This window comes from Gopherus evgoodei, chromosome 8 (assembly GCF_007399415.2).
Source record: "Gopherus evgoodei ecotype Sinaloan lineage chromosome 8, rGopEvg1_v1.p, whole genome shotgun sequence".
In the NCBI taxonomy this organism is placed as follows: Eukaryota; Metazoa; Chordata; order Testudines; family Testudinidae; genus Gopherus; species Gopherus evgoodei.
The window spans coordinates 35649894-35671674 of record NC_044329.1 but is presented as its reverse complement, the minus strand read 5'-3'; the positions used below and the strand labels follow the sequence as shown (position 1 = coordinate 35671674).

Genomic DNA, 21781 nt, shown 5'->3' with positions numbered 1-21781 from the left:
GCCACACTAACAAGATGACCATGATTGATCAAAGCAGTGGAAGGAATTGAGGATTGATTTAGCTCAGTTCGAAGCGTAGTGCTATGAAAGTGTTGTTCCCAGTATAGTTAAAATTGGGACAGATGTGTTTTGGACTCTAAATTTATAAATTATAAAGATTTATAGTCAGAAAATGGATAATATCAAACTTTGAGAGTTTATAGTAAAAGCTATTTCAATGTTATATCATTTTTAAAGTCCAAGAGCTACTAACTACAGATAAACATGAACAATGTCAAACAATCTTAACTAAAGGTTGACAAAATGCAAAAAAGAAAAATTGGAACCATACTGAATGTGTAGCTGCCATATATACAGGCAGATTAATGCTGATTTTCAAACAGTACTGAGTTTTTGTTCTATTTTAATATAGAAACAGTATTCATACTCTGTTTCTAAACATTTAGAAGTCTGACAGCTATATTGTGCCATCCATTTTCAGTGGAAATTCCCCATGAAAATCATTAAGAGTTCTACTTTAGCAAATGGATAGCACTACATAAGTCTAAGTTCTAAGGATACATCAATCTTCGGCCATATAAACCTTAACATCAGCATCTTTAAAGGTATACTTAGGCTGAAAATATTTAAAAAAAAATTTCCTTACCTGTGTAAATACCTTGGGTTATTAAAATAAAGTTCTAAAAATCTAAATGACATTTCATAGTTCATGCTGTTTTACTGTTTCTCAGTTTAGACAACGAAAACCAAACAAACAATTTCACTTTTGTTTCTAGTCAGTTTCACTTTCTGGGTTTCCTGCACCAGTATAGTACTGTAAACACTTATAGGGAAAGGGTTAAATAAAAATACCAATACTGAAATAAAAATATGAGAATACGTTAAACAACATTTTAGGGGTTTTAAAGGCAATTTTTTCACCTAAATTACCTGACAAATGCTTCCTTTAAAAAGAGATATTAACAAGAGTTAAAGCCAAAACTGTAACCTAGCTTAATGTTTTCATGTTTGACATGCTAATTCAAAGTCTAATGTGTTAAACTATGTGTAAATTTTCTCCTTAAAAATTAGACCTACTAAATACACACACAACTTCCATTAAGGAATATTATAACTCTAAGTCTTTAAGGACTGATATACATGTTATGGCACAAATGTTTATGTAATCTACATATGTCACCAAAAAACGTTTAATAAAGGTTTCAATTTACAAAAAAGAGTATAAGGCCTCTGAAGTTCATTTGCACATGCTTGAAAATAGTTAATAAAAGTTTAATAAAAACCCTAGTCTCTAGTTGAGACTCTGTACCAAAATTCAGATAGCAATAAATCACAACCATGAGGATATAAAGATTTTAATGAAAGTGTTGACTAATTTCACTAACAGTACTAATATGCAACACCAAAATAAACTGACACTGAATACTGTACACATTTTGAAAATTAGACAAAAGCTTCCATGTCTATCTTACGTTCCACATCCATGTTGCCTCACCTTGTGAAGTGAGTGGACGAGAATAAATCTACACAGGTTTATTTCAGCTGTTTACTAAATCATTTTTTCCAGCCACAATTTACTTGTTCCATTTCCAATATGAACAAAAGTCATAACTGTCCATCTCCAATTCAATTTTTGTACTTATGTTCTTTGTTCAAACTCTGTTTTACTAGTCACAGCAATAATCCATGAACTATAGACATATGCACACTCTTCTTCCTACATCTGTTTCCAGCAACAGAATACCACTGTTAAAAGTTGTTCTGTGTAAGGAAACTGGCTCTTCCTATGGAAGACTGAAAGAATAGGCTGTGGACTTAAAAGGACTCCTCCAACTTAATTTAAAAACCAACAAAACTTTTAGTAATAGTTAACACCTAAAGTTTCTGTAACAAGGATTAAAGGAAACATAGGAAAATGTGATAAAGTCACAAAAACAGGCAGGAGAACCAGGAGCAGATGAAGTACAAAAAAATAACTGGTTTACATGTTAAAAACCTTTGCAAGTCCTCTTCTCAAATGCTAATTTTAGCACATACACACACCCCAAATATAATTAACAGAACTTATAGTAATATAAAGCCAGATCCTACAATCCTTAAAAAAAGTCATCTATAATGGAGGTGTAATTTCTCTTAATAGGACGCAGGTTTCACTTTTGCAGGGAGCCAAAAATCTGTGCGATGTTTAGGATTTTAATCAGATGCAACAGACTGATGTTTGTTCAGTTTGAAAGTTACTTGTTCTAACTTATGAATGATCAATACAGTTCTTAATACTTTTACAACAATCTCTGTATTTTTCTTTCGTTTAAGCAGAAGCACATTATAATTAATTTCAACTAAACTAAGCTGACGTTTTTTAATTGTTGTCCAATCTTTAACTCTAAAGGGTATGGCTTGAAAAATAAACCCAGTACCTAGAAGCCTGAGGATTAAGTTTGGCATATTTAAACTGCATTAGTTTAAAATCAATCCAATCACTGATTTTAATCTTGGTTTTCCATTTATAATTTTTGATCTCCTATGGAAAGGTTGAGTTTCATTCATTTGTAACCATTAAGACATGTTGTTGCACTTGTTTAGTTTGCAAATTAAAGCCTTTACACTAAATTTGGTATGGTTTGCTAAACAGGAGGGATATACTATCGATACACACATATGGTTAAGCTATAATATTTCTTAAATTTGTTTATATTCTTAATTTTTACATTTTGAATATGTCACAATGATGAAAGATGCATTTCTTATTTATAGATTACTATGAGATTGCATCAAGCTGCATGTGGATGAAAAGCAGAAATTAAAAAAGTGCACAAAACAGCATTTTAAAATAATTTATTAGCTTAATAAATCTACTTCAACTGTGCTGGACACAAGAAAATTTATCAGAACATGTTTTGCATTTAAAACTGATTTAATAAAACAAAGGGAGAGTATTCTCTGTTGTTAGTGAATTGAACTGATTGTTTCTGGTCACCAAACCCTTCCACTGTAGAACTAGCAGGATTCAGCCTCTCTCACCTTGTTTTTACTGAGATTGGAAGAAAAAAATAAGCTTTCCTACTTTTTCAATTCAACTTATTTTTCAACTCTGAATGAATAATTGAATGGAACTACTTGAATATTCCATATCTGTCGAAGTGGCTACTTCTGTCAAAACATAGTATAACACTTCAACAAATTCTGGTTCAAGTTGCTTAGCCGGTGACTTCAACCAGTTCAGTTGTTTGACCTTCTTTAACACTTCAGTGTCAGAGCCATACTGATTAATTTTATTTAATTTAAATTATTTTAACAGATCATAGTAAGTTTAGGTCTTAACACAGGTTGACAATTTCAAACGTTTTTTAAATTAATTTTAATAAAAATAGTTTAAATAGAAAATGGATTTTAATGTATTTATTTTAATAATCCATTTTTATCCATTCTGTGTCCACAGACACAACAGGTTGCACGATCAGAGCTATAGTGTGAGACCTGGAAATGCTACATAGCAGATAACTGCATCAGAAAACAGTGTCTCAATTGTTGTAAAAGAAGTTCTATTGTTTACTTTTTATCATAACAAAAAATAAGTTATGTCAAATCAATGTTAAAAAAATGAAACTTTCTTAACTTTAAGCTAAAGTTTAAGATAACATGGATGTAGAGACAAAACAGCTCTGTCAAAAAATAAGATGCCTGCTTCCTATCTCAGTCATATGTAACATTTAGGTTTTATTTTAATTCCAGGCATGCATTTTTGTTGTACTGAAGTATGCAAACAAGGGGACAACCAGAAAACCATTATTTACCCCTTTTTTGTAAGCAAAGGCTTTACTCAAAACAAATAGCAATCCTAGAAAAAGAGATTTTTCAAAAATGAAGAGGCTGAGCTAAAGAAAAAGAAACAGGCACAAGAATTTTTAAAAGCTGAAAATAGGGAAATACAGATAAGAGATATTTTAAAATGTAACTGAGTCAGATTCATTGTGTGAACAAGCTAGCCTATGCAACTGCATTACCTTATCAGTGCTATCCTTGGGCCTCTACCCTTTTTCAATCCTGTTTGTTAAATCCAATCTGTATAGAACCATAGAAATCAGGACCCCTCCAGCTCTAAAGAGGTAATCTAGCTCACTGAGGCAGTATGCCAAAAGATGTTTGGACAAACTGTTCTTAAAAGCTTGCCATGATAGAGATTCCACAACCTCCGTGGGAAGCGTATTCCGCTAAACTGTCTTAGTTAGAAAGCTTTTCCTAAAACATCTAACCCAAATCTCCCTTGCTGCACATTAAGCCAATTACTACTACTCCTATCCTCAGTGGACATGGAGAACAATTGATCAAACATATGAAAGACTGTGTAAAAAGGATGGTGAAGACTTACCAGGTTCACTCCCCTATCCCCTGACTGTCTTTTCTCAAGACTAAACACACCGAGTTTTTTTAAATTTTCCTCATAATTGAGGTTTGCTAAAACTTTCATCATTTTTGCTGCTCTCCTCTGGACTCTCTTCAATTTGTTCACATTGCTCCTGAAGATGGCACCCTGAACTAGAAACAGTATTCCAGCTAAGGCAGTGGTTCCCAAAATGTTACAGGGGGTTCTCAGGGAAAAATTCCCTAATGGGGGAAGAGAGCTGTCCCTAGGAACTCCAGGCAGCAGGGGGCCAGCAGCCCAGAGTCCCTGGACTGCCAAGAGCTAAGCAGATCAAAGCAAGCATACCTATCACACTGAGGAAATTTAAACTTCCAGACTACTTATAAGAAATGGAAAGGGAGGTTGATATTTTTTGCTGTTTTTCTAAATTAAATAGGCAGCTAGTTTTGTTTTTAAAATTATGAAAAACAAGTTTAAGCTTTGTTGTAATGTGCATTGTTTGCCTGGACTGCTCAAGACCTGAACATTTGTGTAGGAGGAACTCTGAGATGGCTTCTTAAATACCTTCATGCTGTTTCACATCCAATAGTCCTTGATGAAACACAGAATATCAGGGTTGGAAGGGACCTCAGGAGGTCATCTAGTAAAACCCTCTGCTCAAGGCAGAACCAATCCCCAACTATATCATCCCAGCTAGGGCTTTGTCAAGCCAGGCCTTAAAAATCCTTAAGGAAGGAGATTCCACCACTTCCCTAGGAAACCCATTCCAGTGCTTCACCACCCTCCTAGTGAAAAAGGTTTTCCTAATATCCAACCTAAACCTCCCCCACTGCAACTTGAGACCGTTACTCCTTGTTCTGTCATCTGCTACCACTCAGAACAGTCTAGATCTATCCTCTTTGGAACCCCCTTTTAGGTAGTTGAAAGCACCTATCAAATCTCCTCTCATTCTTCTCTTCTGCAGACTAAGTAATCCCAGTTCCCTCAGCCTCTCCTCATAAATCATCTGCTCTAGCCCAATAATGTTTGTTGTCCTGCGCTGGACTCTTTCCAGTTTTTCCACAACCTTCTTGTAGTGTGGGGCCCAAAACTGGACACAGTACTCCAGATGAGGCCTCACCAATGCTGAATATAGGGGAATGCAATGAGATACATTCAAGCAAATTTCTGCACTCAAGGGGAGCTTAACATGAGATTCTTTTCAGGAATGAGAGTCAGCTTGTGCATGTGCCATTGCAGGATGGGGAACTTAGGTTTTAAGCTCACTGTAACAGAGACCATTACTAGTATGTGCTTACACAGCACTTTGCTACAACGAGGTCCTAACCTTGATTAGGGTCTCTATGCACTACAGTTATACAAAGAATTTATAACAAGAATTTTGAAAGCGAGATGGAAGATTTAAACAAGTAAATAACAGTTGTTATTTAAAAACAATACCTAGACCACACAGGGGTTTTCAAAGTGGGGGCTGTGAAATTACGTGGGGGGGGTCACGAACTGTCAGCCTCCACACCAAACCCCACTTTGACTCCAGCATTTATCATGTTAAATGTAAAAAAAAAAAAAAAAAAAAAAAAAAAAAAAAAAGTGGTTTTAATTTATAAGGGGTGGTCACACTCAGAGGCTTGCTGTGTGAAAGGAGTCACCAATACAAAGGTTTGAAAACCACTGAATCAGAAACAGAGTCACTCATAGAAGTAGCGGTATAATACAGACATCCCAACCTAACATCTCTTGCACACCAGGATACAGAAACGATGCAAAAACTCCATACCTACAGATAGTTCTGTAATTAGACCAAAAAAAATTTTTTCCTGAGGAGATCAAAATGCTGTTTGTGAACTTGCTGGCACATATTTTACTTGCAGAGGTGACAACTTGATGGGTCATTCAACAGTTTTACTGCTGAAACCAAAATCCCATTTAAATTAAGATGACAGCATAATAATACATGTGCGAAAACTGAGAAAGCACAGAAATAGTATGAAGCAGTTATACTTATTTCTAAGAATTATTTATTTGTTGCTATGTGCTGATCAAAGGACTAATCAAGAAGCCAACTATCAGAGGCAAGCAGCAGAGGAATAGATACATAAAGACTACATGGAGATCAATTCCTTATGAGTTTGGTTGCAGCAGTCTCTTCCCATATCTGTGGCAGATCTAACCAAAGCTCTATTAGATGGGACCTTACCCAGTCCCCATCTTTCTCCTTTACATCATCTCAATAGCACTTTTTATTTGTATGTAAACAACAAGGGAGGAAATGTATCAGTTCCTGATTTTCTCCAGTTAATGAATTTTTAGAAGTGAGTTCAGCATGATTCCCTAATTCATTCTGCGGTATTTGAAAGTTCTTCCTGTTTTTTATGATGCAGATATTCCCGATAAAACTCAGGAACAGAAAAAGTTGTAGACAGGATCTGTTTAGTAAGTACTTTACTCTATCAGTTACTCTTGCAACATTTGGTCTTAGAATGCCTGTAGCATCCCAGTTATTTCCACATCACAACTAACTGTAATCTCTTCAAGTATGAAATACTCTGCAGATGAACTCTTCCAAAATAAAGACCCTGTTATAAACAGAGTCCCTATTTAAAAGAGACCATACTGTAGTTTGAGAATTTGTTGTTCATACCTTCTCCTTCTGAAATATCCTATTATTACCTTTATATATAAAGTGTGGATATTAGTCATGATTGAATGGATGTGTTCAAAAGGTTCAACTCCCATTAACCTATGTTGCAATTATTGAGTCAACGTTTAGATACATGTTATCAGAGGGGTAGCCATGTCAGTCTGTATCCACAAAAAACAACAAGGAGTCCGGTGGCACCTTAAAGACTAACAGAAAACCCCACTTCTTGAGATGCATGTACGTCATGGGTAAAAAACCCACTTGTTCAGATGCATGTATCCATGCATCTGAAGTGCGTTTTTTACATACAAAAGGTTTTGCCCAAATAAATCTGCTAGTCGTTAAGGTGCCACCAGACTCCTCACTGTTTAGATATATGGAGTATTATTCTAAAACCACAGCAGACTTTAATAAACTATAAAAAAAAGTAAACAGAAAAAGATTAAGGCAAGTATGTGTATTGCAATTTTCACATAGTATCAAATGTTGAAACATTAGAGACAGATTAATATTTTTCTTCTGATGCTTTTGTAAATAAAGGTAAGGTGCTCAGACACCAATGATGGGTAACCCTATTAAAAAAACCTCAGTAATTAAGGGGTTTTCTTTTAATTAAACAAAGAATACTAAGTCTCCTAGATGTGAGCTGCTTATATCATTCTTGATGGAAAAACAAGACCCCTTATGTTCTCCCTGAACTTCTTGAAATGAAACTTCTTTAAACTAACTTTTTTTTTTAATTTAAATATAGCTAAAGACCATTAAACAATAAGCGTTTACTACTTTCTGTATTTAGGGCACTATCAGGTAGTTCTAGCCCAAACTGTATGCTTTGTAAAGCAAATAAACATTTAAATAGGACATTCGACTTTTTTAGTCATACTTCTGTCTGAGGATTTTTAACCTAAAGTTAAAAGTAATAACTCCAAAGCTTTATAATCTCTCTCTTTTTTTCCTATATTATGCATTTAACAGCATTTTGTATGTTGTCACTCAGGCCCTGTGCATGAAGTTAAAACATGCATGTCTGCTAAATCAGGGCCCTGGTTGCCTATTTGGCTGGCTCTCTCTAGTGGCAACTTTTGATCTAAAAAAGAAAATGCAACTGTAGAACCACAAAAAGTGGGGGGGCAGGGGGGGCACTGACAGATATGTGCAAAATTTAAGTTAGTTTCAGCTCACTTTTTGAAGTCCACTACATTTCAAGTTAATGGTATTCTATTAAAAGGACATTTATAATTTTTAAAGTGTAACTGAAAAGTTTTCTATTTCTTAGACCAGGAGGCAAAGATTTAAACATGCCTGTACAGTACTTGCAGCACACATATGGTTCAAATTCCATGAAAGTGAAACAAAGTAGAAAGATATGTTTTTAAAGTTGATATTTTCTCTCTGCCTTTGGCCAGGATAGACATCACCATCTCTGGAAGTCCTCAGGAGCAACAGCCTTCAGAGATGTTATTAACAGAAGGCATGTGTATTAATGTGCTGTTTAGCCTCAGAATGTGTGTTTATGAAGCAAGCTGCTCACCCCACGGAGTCTATATGTGAAAAATAAAAACTTCACCTGGGGCATGTGCACATCCACCTGAGGCCACAGTTTATATGCTTAAACACCAGCGTTCCTGAGTCACCAACGGGTCCCGGGATCTGAACACAGGCAAAGCACCCACAGCAACTAGAGGCAGGTTCACGACATGGTACGGGGCTGGGTGAAAGAGGCTGGAGAAGAGTGAGTGCACTGAACTGCAGCGGAAGGGGCCCAGCAGGATGCTGCGTGACCACAGTGAGGAATAATTGGGGGGGGGGGGGAAGAGAGCAGGCAGTACCTACAGCGGACAGAAGCCAGGAGCGAGGCCCGCACTCACTCCTATGGGGTCATCAGAGTCAGGGAGTTCGCACAATACAGCAGGGTCTGTGCCTGGGGACGGGCGAAGGGGAAGTTCAAGGTGCAATACGATCGGGGCCAGGCAGAGGATGACCGAGTACGGTATGCGGTAGGGAGGCCCCGCGAGATGATCCATGCTCAGGGACGCGCAGCGCGGTACAGCGCAGGAGGCACTGTGACCGGCCCAGGGAAGCAGCGGTAGCACGGCCTGGGCGAGAAGGAAGATAGGGCCCACACGGCTCACTCAGGGAGAAGGGCAGGGCGCAGTACTCCGAGCCGGAGGGAGGGGGCGCGCGCCACAAGGCGCGACAATGGAGGAAACCAGGCCCGCACGAGCCAGGGCCGCAGCGCGGCGCGGGGGGGCCTGCTGGGCGGCCCGGACCGGGGGCGCAGTACAGTTCCCCCAGCCAAAGTCTCTGCTTGGCTCTCGTACGCGCACTGCTGTCCCGAGCGGCCGGCTGAAGCCCCGCTTTTGTCACCATCAGACCCCACACCACCGGGGACACGCACCCTCCCATAAGCTTCGGCCACTGAGCTTGTCACCGCCTCCCGTAGGGCCCGGCCTACCCGTTCCGGTACCACTGGTCCAGGCCCCCGTCGCTGCCCTCACGCTCAGGGAGAGGAGAAACAGCCAACACCAGCTCCTAACATGGCGGCGAAAGCGGATCCCTGCCCCGCGCCTACCTCAGGCCCGCGATAGCGTCTCCGTCCGCCGTCGCACCACCACCAACGGCTCCAACGAGGGGGAGGTGGCTGCAGCCCGTGCGCGAGCCTCCACCTCTCGCGATACCCCCACAAACAAACACATCTCACTGCGCTCTCGCGAGATAACTGCGCGCGTGCACACACTCTGTTGCTTCTCCGAGATTTGGCGAATTCCCACCGTGTCGCTGCCTCTTAAGATGTCGCGAGGCTACCTACCTGGGTCTGCAACCTGTTGCTGTCTTTTCGAGATCTCGCGGGAGTCCTTATTCTCCCGCGCATACTGCCGCCACGCCACAGCCCTTGTTCTCTTGGAGAACTCTCGCGATACGTGGTCGTTGCCTCTGCCCGCACGCGCTTTCGCTCTCGAAATCAGCGCAGGGGCTAAATTCAATTAGGCGGGGGCGAGCTACGGTCCTGTGCCCAACTCCTCCGCCCGAGCCTCGGCCTGCTCCCCTGACGTGTCCCCGATTACCACCAGCACGTGCCTGTGCTCTGCCTTCCGCCCCCTTCCCCCACCGGGTCCCCTCACAGGGCCCTGTTCCAAGCCCACCTCACTCTCACCCTGGCCTGCTGACCTCATGGGCCTGTCACCAGCACAGGCCTGCACCACCACCACCACCACCACCCCCCATGGGTTCCTTAGGCCTATGCCCAGCCTGACCCCTGCATCTCAACCTACTCCCCTCATGGGCCCCTGCCCCACTCAAGACAGTAACAGGGCCTTTGTCAGGAAGTTAGCAGCAGTGATCTATCATACCAGGTGGTTTACTGACAGACTGTGGACAAAGGGGCAGTGAAGAGTTCAGTACCATCCTGACGTGCCTCAATTTGCCCTGCCCCGCATATTGCAGCATGCCCCTGTGGTACCCCAGTTGACACTCCTGGGATTTTGAAAACTGAGGGTGTGTGAAATTGCACAGAAGCCTGAGATGACGGAGGTCTGCTGGCTTTTTTGCCGGATGCTTGCTTCCTGACCTTAGGTTAGATTATATGCAGACCACAAGGTCAGATGCCCATCAGGCTCTTGTAAGGCCACAATTAGCAACACAGGAACATGTCCTGTCCTGCTGACTTCCACTCCTGTATGCCTACCTCAGGGTATGGCTACACTCGAAACTTCAAAGCGCTGCCACGGGAGCGCTGCTGCGGCAGCGCTTTGAAGTGTGAGTGTAGTCACGGTGCCAGCACTGTGAGAGCGCTCCCAGCGCTGCACGGACTTCACTTCCTCATGGGGTTTAGCTTGCAGCGCTGGGAACCACGCTCCCAGCACTGCGGCACTGTTTACACTGGTGCTTTACAGCGCTGTATCTTGCAGCGCTCAGAGGGGTGTTTTTTTCACACCCCGGAGTGAGAAAGTTGCAGCGCTGTAAAGCGCCAGTGTAGCCATGGCCTCAGATAGGTTTTCTAATCCATGAATCAAGCACTTAGAACTGACACTGGACTAGAAAGTGGAAGCCATTCAGCACTCAACAATGCTAGGAAACAGCACAGGACAGGAAATGAAAAAGAATACTGGCTCCAACTGAATTTGCCTAGGTACTTTAGTGACCCAAGCTAGAATTTGGTCAGTATAGTGATACTAATGCACTTCGAGTTTCTGTCCTGATCAGTTAAGACCTGGAGTTTGTATAGCTCCTTAGCTCAGGCTTCTTTCAACTGTTGTCAGTGCAATCATACACTTTCACCCTGAACCTAAACTGACTGCTTTATCCAATGGAAAAAAAGATGTTACTGTCCCCAAAATGTTTGAGGCAACAGGCACTCCTTGCATACTAGGTTTGTTACAAACCTTTGGTGTAGATTAGAAGATCCTGGCAAAAATATAAGAACACAGACTTTTGTATGTAATCCTTCCACTTTTGTCTAAAGTTGTGATGTCACCTTGCAGTCGCATGAAGACAGAATGGTATAGTACTGTCACTTTCAGGTTGTGGAAATGATTTCATAATCAATACTTTTTGCTCCAATTAAATTTTCTGGCTGGAGAATCAATGTCTGCAAAGTTTACGAGACTGATTTGCTTTGCAAAGGGGAGGGATAAATTTACTCTTCAATATGGAATAGTCCAATTACACCTCTACCCCAATATAACGCGACCCGATATAAGGCGAGTTCGCATACAAGGCGGTAAACCTCTAACACGCTGCTCTGAGCAGCGTGTTAAGGGTGCCGGACTAGGCCGGGGGGTTCGATAAGGGGCAGAGAGTGTCAGAGGCTATCAGGGGCTCCCCCCCAGGGTCTGGGGAGCATGAGCTGTGGTAGGGCTGTGGCACTTTTGGGGGCCCCGCAGTCCAGAGTAGCCCAGGGGATTAGCAGGGGACTGGGAGCAGCCCACTCTGCTTCTCTCGCCCCGGCCCCAGCCGTGTCACTTGCAGGAGAGGGCGTGGGGGAAGGGACCTCCCGCACTCACCAGCAGTGGCAGAAGCAGAGCAGCCCAGCCCCAGCCAGCTCCACTCTGCCAGTTCCCAGCCGTGGCACTCAACTTCCCGCCGGGCAGGTGAGTGCAGAACCTTTCCCCAGCTGAGACCACACCACTCCACTTCCCGCCGCAGGTGACTGCGGGGGGGCATCCTTTTCCCAACCTTCCCGCACTCACCAGCAGCAGGAAGTGGAGTACCATGGCTGGGAGGTGGCGGAGTGGGGGGGCTGGAGCCAGGCTTCCCCCCGCTGCTGGTGAGTGCCTGTCAGGGGGCGGTACGGGGGTGAATAAGGGTCAAAGCAGTCAGGGACAGGGGGATTGGGGTCTTGGTGGTGATTAGGGACAGGGGTCTCTGGAGGGGGCGATCAGGGAACAAGGAACAGGGGGGGCCAAAGCAAGTTTGATATAATGTGATTTCACCTATAACGTGGTGAGATTTTTGGTCTCCCGAGGACCGTGTTATATCTGGGTAGAGGTGTATATCTGAATTATGAGCTTTTGGGGGGGAAACTGGCTCCTGTTTGAAGTCACCAGCAGGAAAAAGCTATTTTTTTTAATCCATTTGAGGCCGCAGCAAACAAGATAATTTCATTGCCTGGAACAATTTGAAAAGGGGGTGAATTAACACAAAATCTATGCTGATGTTGTTAAAGGGTTGAGAGAGTAATTATAGGAAATGCAGAATTTATAAAGTTCCAGTATTAAATCCTTAGAACACAGACACACAAATATAACCTTGGAATATATTTAATCCAGTTAACTAACTCCATTATGCGCTACAATACTGTAGAGTAGCAAGGATAAGACAAAGCTTTTTAGATGAGATGTAAGACAACCTGACCACTTTTGCCCATTAAAAGTCAAATTTAGATTGTAATATGTCTGTGATGGAAAATGACTTTTAGTTTGTAAAGCATCAACAGAAAACTTATCGAATGATATCCCATGACACTTTTTCCAAGCACAAAAGCAAAGGATATCAACCCCACTGTCCTGGCTTTATTCCAGTTTGGATATTTTCTTCACATTAGACTGCCTGTTGTCTCCCAATTTATGGTGTGGTTCTTACATCTAGGCACTGATGTAAGTCTGACTGAGCTTTATTGATCCCATCTGCACTGCACAGCAATCTATACAGCACTAATATCCTTATGTCTTGTCCCAGCCAGCACCAAGATCAGCATCAAACCTCAGTGGTTTCTCTAGGGGCTCTCTCTCTTCAATTGTTCCAAAGCCATGATCAGCAGGAACACAAAGGAGATTTTACCCTACCATCTGATCCATTTCCATGTATATTGAAGACTAAATCTGGTGGATCTGCCCAGAGGATGGTACATAATCCTCCCTCTCCTCAGCCTTCTGAAAAGGGAGGCAGGAGCTAAGAATGTTGAGAGCTTCTGGGCCTGGAAGAGGATCTTCACTCACCCATCTGAGACCTGGGCCAATTATGGGAAGTAGACTAGGGAGAGCTTCAGCCACCTTGACCCCTAAAGGAACAGACAGGCTGAAATCATCACTCTCACTATGAACAAGAGCTTCCAGTGTTCTGCCCCTCACTTCAGATAATTGCCCTCCCCAGCTTTTTCGTGCTGCATGTCTGAGGTGGAGCAACCACAAGGTTGGTCATGTGAGCTGTGTTCAGCTCTGAAGGATAGGAATAGTTTAAAATTGTATCACAGCAGTTTCTCAAACACCTACTGAGGTGTATAAATTGTCCATATACCACATGCTTTCTTGTGCAAGTGTGTCTTTTAGGGAACAGTATAACTATTCTGTATTTTTCATATGATCTGTCAAAAACTCTATTAATCTATTTCAGAAGTTAGCAACTGAGTAAGTGGTCACAATTTTTCCAATATTAACTACTTTGGGCAGTGAAAATTTCTGTGTATATAATTTATAGAGTATTGATTCAAAGGTCAATTTCCAACTGGATAAGAAAAAGTTGACAAGTGCGTTTCCAGGTGTAAAGTATTTGACTGGGGATTTTTAATCAAGTGGAACACCATTTAGTGCTATAATCCTGAAAAGCATTAAATATTTTAATTCATTTCTAAATTCCTGTCACTACCAGCACATTTTCACAATGGTTTCTTCTGCAGTGAATGCTTTTCATCTAAGTGCCCCTCGTAAACTGATTACTTTGTATACAGAAGGTAACATAGTGCTGCATACGTATCTAAAGTGGGGGAGAAATGATGTAGTGTAGAATTTAGGAAGAGTAGGTGAATCAAGACTAATGCTTCATACATATAAGGTCTGAAAGAGTGCATGTGCCACCCCTGCTACTTCCCAAATCAGTACTTTACCACTTAATGTTCATATATGACAGGTATTTTTGCATGGAAAGTTCTAGTTTTGTTCTTTTGAAAAAAAGAGAACAGAGATCAATAGAAGCTTCAGCCTTTACATCAAAACTCTAGTGGCTTCTAAAGCATGGCAGAGCAACCATCAATCCCATACACAAGCTCTCACACAATGTACAAACTTGTGCTCATGTTAAAGCCAATGTAAGGGGAAACTGCCTACCTGAGTCACTCGGGATTAAAAAAAACCGATTACTGTTACAAATACTGTTCTAGCTCAGAAGTTCCCAAACTTTCCTTATTGCCTACTCCCATCCAGATCTATCAGCTGACTGTGTACCCCCCTACCCTTCTCATCACTAATATGTTGTGTATTCTTAACACTACCTGTCTTTAGCCATCTGTCCACATTTCACTGCTACATACAGATATAGTGAGACGTATACAACCAAAAAAAAACCTAAGTGCTGAGCTCAGATAGAATGGACAACTGCTGGGTAACTGAACATGCATTGTAGGGTGACTGGAGGTGAAGGTTCTGTGCATCTGTGTTCTCAGTGGTACAGACTGAAGTTAATTAACTACCAGATTTTATATAGCAAATTCCCACCAAGTTTATAGCTTCATCTGAGTAGTTTATTATGAAAATGCAATAAATAAAATAATAAATAAAATCCACCATTACACAATTTCTCTTTGTGTACTCCCCTAAAGATGCCTCTAATACCCCCAGGGGTACGTGTATCAGTTTGGGACTCCCTGTTCTTGCTCAAAACAGAATGCTTTTCTGTTTGTTTCAGTTTATTTTATGCACTTGACCATACTTTCCATATAGTCCGTTTCCCTAACTTGGGAAGGAGGAACTCCATACAAGGGGGGAAAACATTTAGAAAGGACACCCTTTGAGGCAGGAACTGTCTTCCCTGTGTATGGTGTCTATAGTACCTTCCGGTGCACTCATAAAATGCTTTATTAGCATTAATTAATTTAAACTCACAAGCCACATGAGCTCAGATGATTTAATGATCCCTTTTTATTATATTATATATTTTTACCTGCCTCAGAGATTAAGATGAAGAAACTGATGTACTGGGAGGTTAAGTGACTTGCTCAAGGACACAACGTTACAAATGTCAGAGAAGAAAGAGCATTCCAAGGACTACTTCCTTCCAGGACACACATTAAAAAGCCCATCTCCTACAAGGAGCAAGAGCTCCATGGCAGGGGGAAGAGAGAGTGGATTCTAGAATCTCTCCCCTGCGCACACCAGAAACAGAGGCAATGGGAAGGCAGTAGAGAATGGGTTACCAGGCACCCAGCATGCGCCTTCACCCCTATGAAACAGAAGGACCTGGCACTTCCTCATCCCAGGGGCAGATTTTAAGGAGTCCCTGTCACCCAGGAGGAGTTGGAACTGACTTTCACACACCCATGAGGCACAACCACCCCACAATATCCCCTTCCCTCCCACAAGGAACTGCTGATCACTAACCCCAGGCAGGCAGAAGTGATCAATGGGCTATGGTGCAGCCAAAATATGGATTTCCAAAGTTAAAGGACTAATTTCAACAAGATGAGGAGGCAGGGTTAAACAAACCAAGTGGAACAAAATAAGCCTAGAATTTATTTTTAAGTACAATTTTAACAAAAAGGGTGAGAGGAAACCAACAATCCATGTCATCCTTCTCCCCACCTTTCATGTTTTATCTTACTAGACTCCCACCCTGCAAACACTTCTGCACAGGAATAGTCCCATTCAAGGCATGGGACTACTCACATGCTCACTCCCACCTCTCTAAATATCTTGGCAGTCACTCTTTAAAGCAACAGTTCCTCTCTTCTCTTCAGGCAACTACTGCTGCCCCCACTAGCCTCACTTCTGCAATGATCAGTCCAACTGAGAAGGCTTTTATCTGTAACTAGAAGAAAAAAAAACAAATGAAATCAGCCAGTGGAGCCCTAAAGATCCATATTTCACAGGAAAAAAAGAACTGGGGTGGGGATCGTCTGCATTTTTATACGAAAAAATCCCATGATTGGCCAATTAACCACCCTGCGCCTCATTTTCAGAAGGGTGGATCGGGGAGTCAAAAAAAGCATTTGCAGCCACATTTTATATTACAGTGCAGCACGGAAATGATTCTGTTTGCATCCAGTCTAGGACTAACTCTATAGAGAGTTATTCCACTCTCAAGGATGCAAGGTGCTATCAAAACTTGGCACTGACGGGCACTAGAACAATACCAGCAGTACCAGGTAACTCTGATGGCACATTTCTCTCCCAGCAGTGTAACACTAGCACAGGCACAGAACTGCACTGAGCAGCTGACAACTGCTGGATTAAACAAACAGATCTTCTATGCTTTGGAAAGTGTGTAAGAGAAATACCTCCAAATGGGCATTCCTTTGAGTAGTGTATATCTCAAGTCCCCTCACTTGGGTCTTGCCTCACTGAAAAACAATTCCTCTAGCGATCTGCTACAAGCCAGGCTGAGCTAGAGGAGCACTGGTTAGCACTCCCAGGCTGGACGTGCTACCCCAGCAGGCACCCCATTCAAATACCAACAAAGGCTGAGTATTCTGAATATTACCGATCAAATATTCAATTTGCCCATCACTATTTGTGGCTCATAGAGGGATTTACACCAGGAAATTTCAAAGGTTTCTCCCCTCCCCACATCCCAACTGCATTAAATATTGTTTCACATCTACAGAGCTCAGCCCAAAGGAGACATTTCCTAAGAGTTAGTGAGATGAGAACAACAGCTTTCTTCTGAAGACAGAACTGAATGTGCTTCGTTGGCTGCTCCCACATTTAAGGCTCATTAGATCTCTTCAATGCCTAAGGAAGAGTTACCTGTCAAGTCTTCATTTTGCAGAAAGCTCTTTGCTCCGCTGAGACTCTTGGTTTACATTGTTTCCCTTATGGATGCATAAGCTGCAGACCAGTTATGATACCCTAAACAGAGCAGAGATGCACAGCACATCTTGAGTGTTAGACATCTTTTAAATTAATACATATTGAACAGCTGGCGTTTGAATTGTGAAAGAAATAATGAGGTTTCCTGAAGTGAACATTACAAAGAATTCCACTTAAACAGGGTTTGTTGACCAAATATTCTTTGATCTCTTTGCCTCACTGTAATTATTAAATGGAATTTCCCCACATATGCTGCATAGAATAATTTACAGAAATGCACAAAGTAATCAATTGATCTGAAAAACAAAGTTACACATCTAAAAGTACTCCTAGAAATCAAAATTCAGTTCACAAGCCCAGTTCGCAGAGGGAAGTTCATTAGTTCCCTGTAATTGCTGTGAGGGCTCTGAAATAAAACAGGTACAGAGATTCCAGGCATTCCTCCACACTGAAAAAGATAAACTGGGCCTACAGTTTATTAAATCATAATCCTATTCATTTTAAAGTCAACCTCTATCATGTCTACAAGTTCTAGTACATGGCACTAGCTGGGAAAGCATGTTGAGACTGCTGTTTCTTCTGCTAAACTGTTTTATTACCTCTTCCTCCCTGCCACCCACTAAGTAGGGTCCACATTATTATCAGTTGCATCCTGACACCTAGATTGTAAGCCATCTGGGGCAGGGACTGTTTTCTTTATTACTTATCTGAACAGTGCCTAACACAATGGGACTTTGATACTTTATGGAAATTCTTTGGCCCTGCCATTATACAAATAAATAAGTTACAGTTCTAAGCATCCTATAGGTCATTTGTACAACCAAACAAGCACACAGTCATGGTATTTGCAAGCACAAGTTAGCCAACCTAAATATTTAAAAAGAAAAGTTCCAGAAGATTAAGTGGGCTTGAGGGGAGTAGGTTATGTGTGGACAAATGCTAAGTGTATTAGCATCCAGATGACTTAATATCACTGCATTAATATCAGTTAAGGAATGCTAAATACCACAAAAACCTGTTATCAATCAAAATTATACAACTTCCCTGACACAGGTTTTACAAGGCAAATACTCTCCAGTGTAACATTATCACAGATATAAAGTGACCCTCAATAGCTGATCACCACTGAGTGCTGACAAGTGCTTTAGAGCCTCATGGCACTGCCTAAGCAGCATGCTACTGGCCACAAGAAGTGCTAGAAAAGTTAAGAGCTCATTAAAAAAAAAATTTATATATATAAAGACTCAGGGTAGGAACTGTTCAGCATATTTTCACTCATTGTCAAGCATCATATAACCAACAAAATTTTTCATAAGACTACTTTCTATTAACAACATTTTTGTTAACACCAACCTCTCAGAGGAAGAAGCAAGTTTCTGATTTTGCATGCTTGCCTTTCTTGCCCTTTTCAGATTTTCATTATCTTCCCTGAAAGAAAAGACACATCAGCATAAATACCCAAAACATTTTAGTTTCAACAGCACTGACTCAAGCCCATGCAGATATTTTTTAAATAAAATAAACAGACCCTGTTACCTTCTCATCCCTATATGCATTCACAGAAATTTGATTTTAGGCGCAGATCTAACCCAGGTTAGATATTTGCAATAAATCACCTCAAAAACCAACCCTCATGTCAGGAGCTGCAGGTTGTGAAAGGGTCTTGGGATTGCTTGCCTGCCGGTTGGTAATACTTCACAAATGAAATCAACTGAGCAGTAAGTTGAATTTGGCAGTGCAACTTAGCAGCTAGGACACTGGCTTGGTACTCAGGAGACCTGGCTTTTAGTCCCGAGACCTGCCCTTGAGCAGCTAGTGGGCAGGTCACTTCCCTCCCTGTGCCTCACTGTTTCTCTACCTGTACAATGGGATCCCTCTTTTGTAAAGTGTCTTGAGCACTACTGACGGAATGTGCTCCAGGAGAGCTCAGGATTGTAGGGTTATTTTTGTTTGTTTGTTCTCCGAACACACTTTAATGAGTTACAGGAGTTTTTGCAGCTTAATCCTTCTTGGCAATAGCCTTCCTCATGGCTGCCAGAATATTGCTGCAGTCTTCACGTTTTCGCTTGGCCCGAATGTGAGTACCAACCCTTTTCTTTAGGAACTTCAGAGCATGCCTGTCCTTGGAAACTTTCAGCAATTCCATAGCACGTTTCTCATAGGGGGCAAAGCCACAGACCTCTCTGATCATGTCTCGCACAAACCAACCTAGCGTGTTTGGTCAGCCGCCCTCTGCGGCAGCACTGCCGGGGCTTCGACACGTTCTTGGTCACCTTGTGGCCCTTACTGAGGCCACGGGGCAGCGGTTCGCCATGTCTGCCCCAGCTGAACGGCGCCACACGGGGCGACGGTTCGCCGTGTCTGCCCCAGCTGAACGGCGCCACACGGGGCGGCGGTTCGCCGTGTCTGCCCCAGCTGAACGGCGCCACACGGGGCGGCGGTTCGCCGTGTCTGCCCCAGCTGAACGGCGCCACACCGGCAGGAGAAGGATTGTTATTGCTGGGTCCAGCCCAGCAGCCGCAGACTGTCGGGTCTCAGCCGCACGTGGGTGGCCCCCAAGTGAGCACGGCCAATACAGCAGGGAGCCCAGCCTTGTCCCGCCGCAGCCAGCGCACGTGGCCGCTCACCCGGCCCGGCGCAGGAGGGCTCCGCACCCCGCTGCTCAGCCCAGCCTCACCTGTCCGGGGGTCACATACCCAGCTTCTCCCCACACGTGGCGGCAGCCCCGGGCGCTGCCATGCCGGAGAGCTGGGAGACCCGTGCGCGGCAGCGCTTTCCAGTGGCGGGCGAGGAAGGAAAGGAAGAAAGCGCGGCCGCGGGACCGTGGAAACATGGTGCGCACTCGCAAACCCCGCCCAGCGCCGGCTGCTTCCCGCCTCCGCCTCCGCCTCCGCCTCCTCCCGGCACAGAGGCGCGGGCACAGCCGAGAGCGAGGGTGGGTGCACTGCGCTGCGCCTGCGCATGATTCAGGCGACGTGGGTGCGCGGGACTAGCGCCGCTGGGCGCTGTGGTTTTGGATGATGGGGGGTATTGGGCAGGGGAGGCGCTGTGACTTGGTGTGATGGCGCTCAGGAGTGATGGGGTGTGTGGCTTTGGTGGGATGCGGCTTGGTGCTGGAGGATGGCTGTGGAGTGACCGTGTGGGAGCTTTGGCTCAAGAATGGCGTAGCACGTAGCTTCCTCCTGTCTTGGGCCAGCTGACTGTCATACAGCATCTCTCCCAGCCCTGGTGGGACAAGAGACTAATCATCCTCCACTAGCTTTGGAGATCTGGGTCTATAGGTAACTTAGTCCCACACTGGAACATCCCTCCCACAAGCCCCCTCCCCAGTGGGCATCCTCTTAAGTGACCAAGGGACATCATGATGTAGCCTGCCCAGTGTGTGTGTGTGAGGGTTGGGATCAGGAGGATGACAGAGCCAGAATCCACACAGAGACGCCTGACCTCTACCTGCTCTGTCAGAATTGCTGGCCTGTGCATGGGGGTAGCAAATCCCACGCTTTCAGGAACAATTAAGGAGAAATCTTTGGGCATGGCTATACTTGGGAGTTAGAGCACATTAAAGCAGCCCAGTGTGCTCTAACTCACAACTTGTCCACACTGGCAAGGTACGTAGAGCGTTCTGACTCGGCAGCTAGAGCGCTCCTGGTACTCCACCTCGGCAAGTGGAAGAATGTTTGATGCTCCTCTGCTGGACTGCCATGGTGCCAGTACGGACGCCTTGGTCCTATAGTGCGCTCTGATCGGCCTCCAGAAGTGTCTCACAATGCCTGTTCAAGCCACTCTGGTCATCATTATGAACTCTACTATTCTACTGCCCTGCCCTCAGGAGACCATCCGTCAGACACACCCTTTAAATTCTCTGGGAATTTTGAAAATCCCTTTCCTGTTTGCTCAGCCAGGCATGGAGTGCTCTCAGCAAATCTTTCCAGGTGACCAGGCCTCCACACGCCAGGCGATCCCCAGTATGGAGCAATGGCAAGGTGCTGGACCTCATCAGTGTTTGCGGGGAGGAAGCTGTCCAGCCCCAGCTGCGCTCCAGCTGTGGGCTATCAAGGGATATGATGGAAAGGAGCCATGACCAGGACACACTGGAGTGCAGGGTTAAAGTGAAGGAGCCACAGAATGCCTACTGCAAAGCCCGTGAGGCAAACCGCCTCTCCAGTGCTGCCCCCGCGACCTGCCATTTCTACAAAGAGCTGAATGCAATACTTGGGGGTGACCCCACATCCACTCCGAGTACCATCATGGACATTTCAGAGCCCAGTTCAACAACAGGGCAGGAGGAGGAGGAAAGTGGGAGCGAGGGTGCTGAGGAGGAGGAAGACACCTGGAATCGCTAGATGCATGCAGCCAGGATCTGTTTTCAAGCCAGGAGGAAGGTAACCAGTCGTGGCAGCTGGTGCTTGGGGAAGGACAAACACCAGAGGAGGTGCCCAGTAAGAGGGTTTTATTTTATGAAGAAAGTTATTCGGTGTGGGGTCTTGGGGTGAGGAGGGTTAGGGCTGCATGCATGCCTAGATGTGGAATAGGGCATTG

General features: G+C 43.6%; 1 protein-coding gene, 1 long non-coding RNA gene and 1 other non-coding gene across 8 annotated transcripts in view; all 3 read right to left on the bottom strand.

Moving 5' to 3' along the window:
• Nucleotides 1-9914, bottom strand: part of MATR3 (matrin 3) — a 45571-nt gene extending 35657 nt beyond the window's left edge. The window contains exon 1 of one of the 6 annotated variants that reach the window (XM_030573977.1): nt 9814-9914. In XM_030573977.1, coding sequence (XP_030429837.1) covers nt 9814-9876 — 63 coding nt within the window. In that variant the 5' untranslated portion in view covers nt 9877-9914. The other 5 variants (XM_030573975.1, XM_030573974.1, XM_030573980.1 and 2 more) reach the window with 5 other exon arrangements.
• Nucleotides 9915-15923: 6009 nt separating this feature from the next.
• Nucleotides 15924-20080, bottom strand: LOC115656612. Its single transcript, XR_004001705.1, has 4 exons — nt 19920-20080; nt 18596-18670; nt 17180-17281; nt 15924-16241 (listed from the first exon to the last, which is right to left on the bottom strand). It is a non-coding gene; the product is annotated as an uncharacterized LOC115656612 (long non-coding RNA).
• On the bottom strand, nt 16464-16662 carry LOC115656997. Its single transcript, XR_004001864.1, has one exon. It is a non-coding gene; the product is annotated as a small nucleolar RNA SNORA74 (small nucleolar RNA).
• Nucleotides 20081-21781: the final 1701 nt, after the last annotated feature.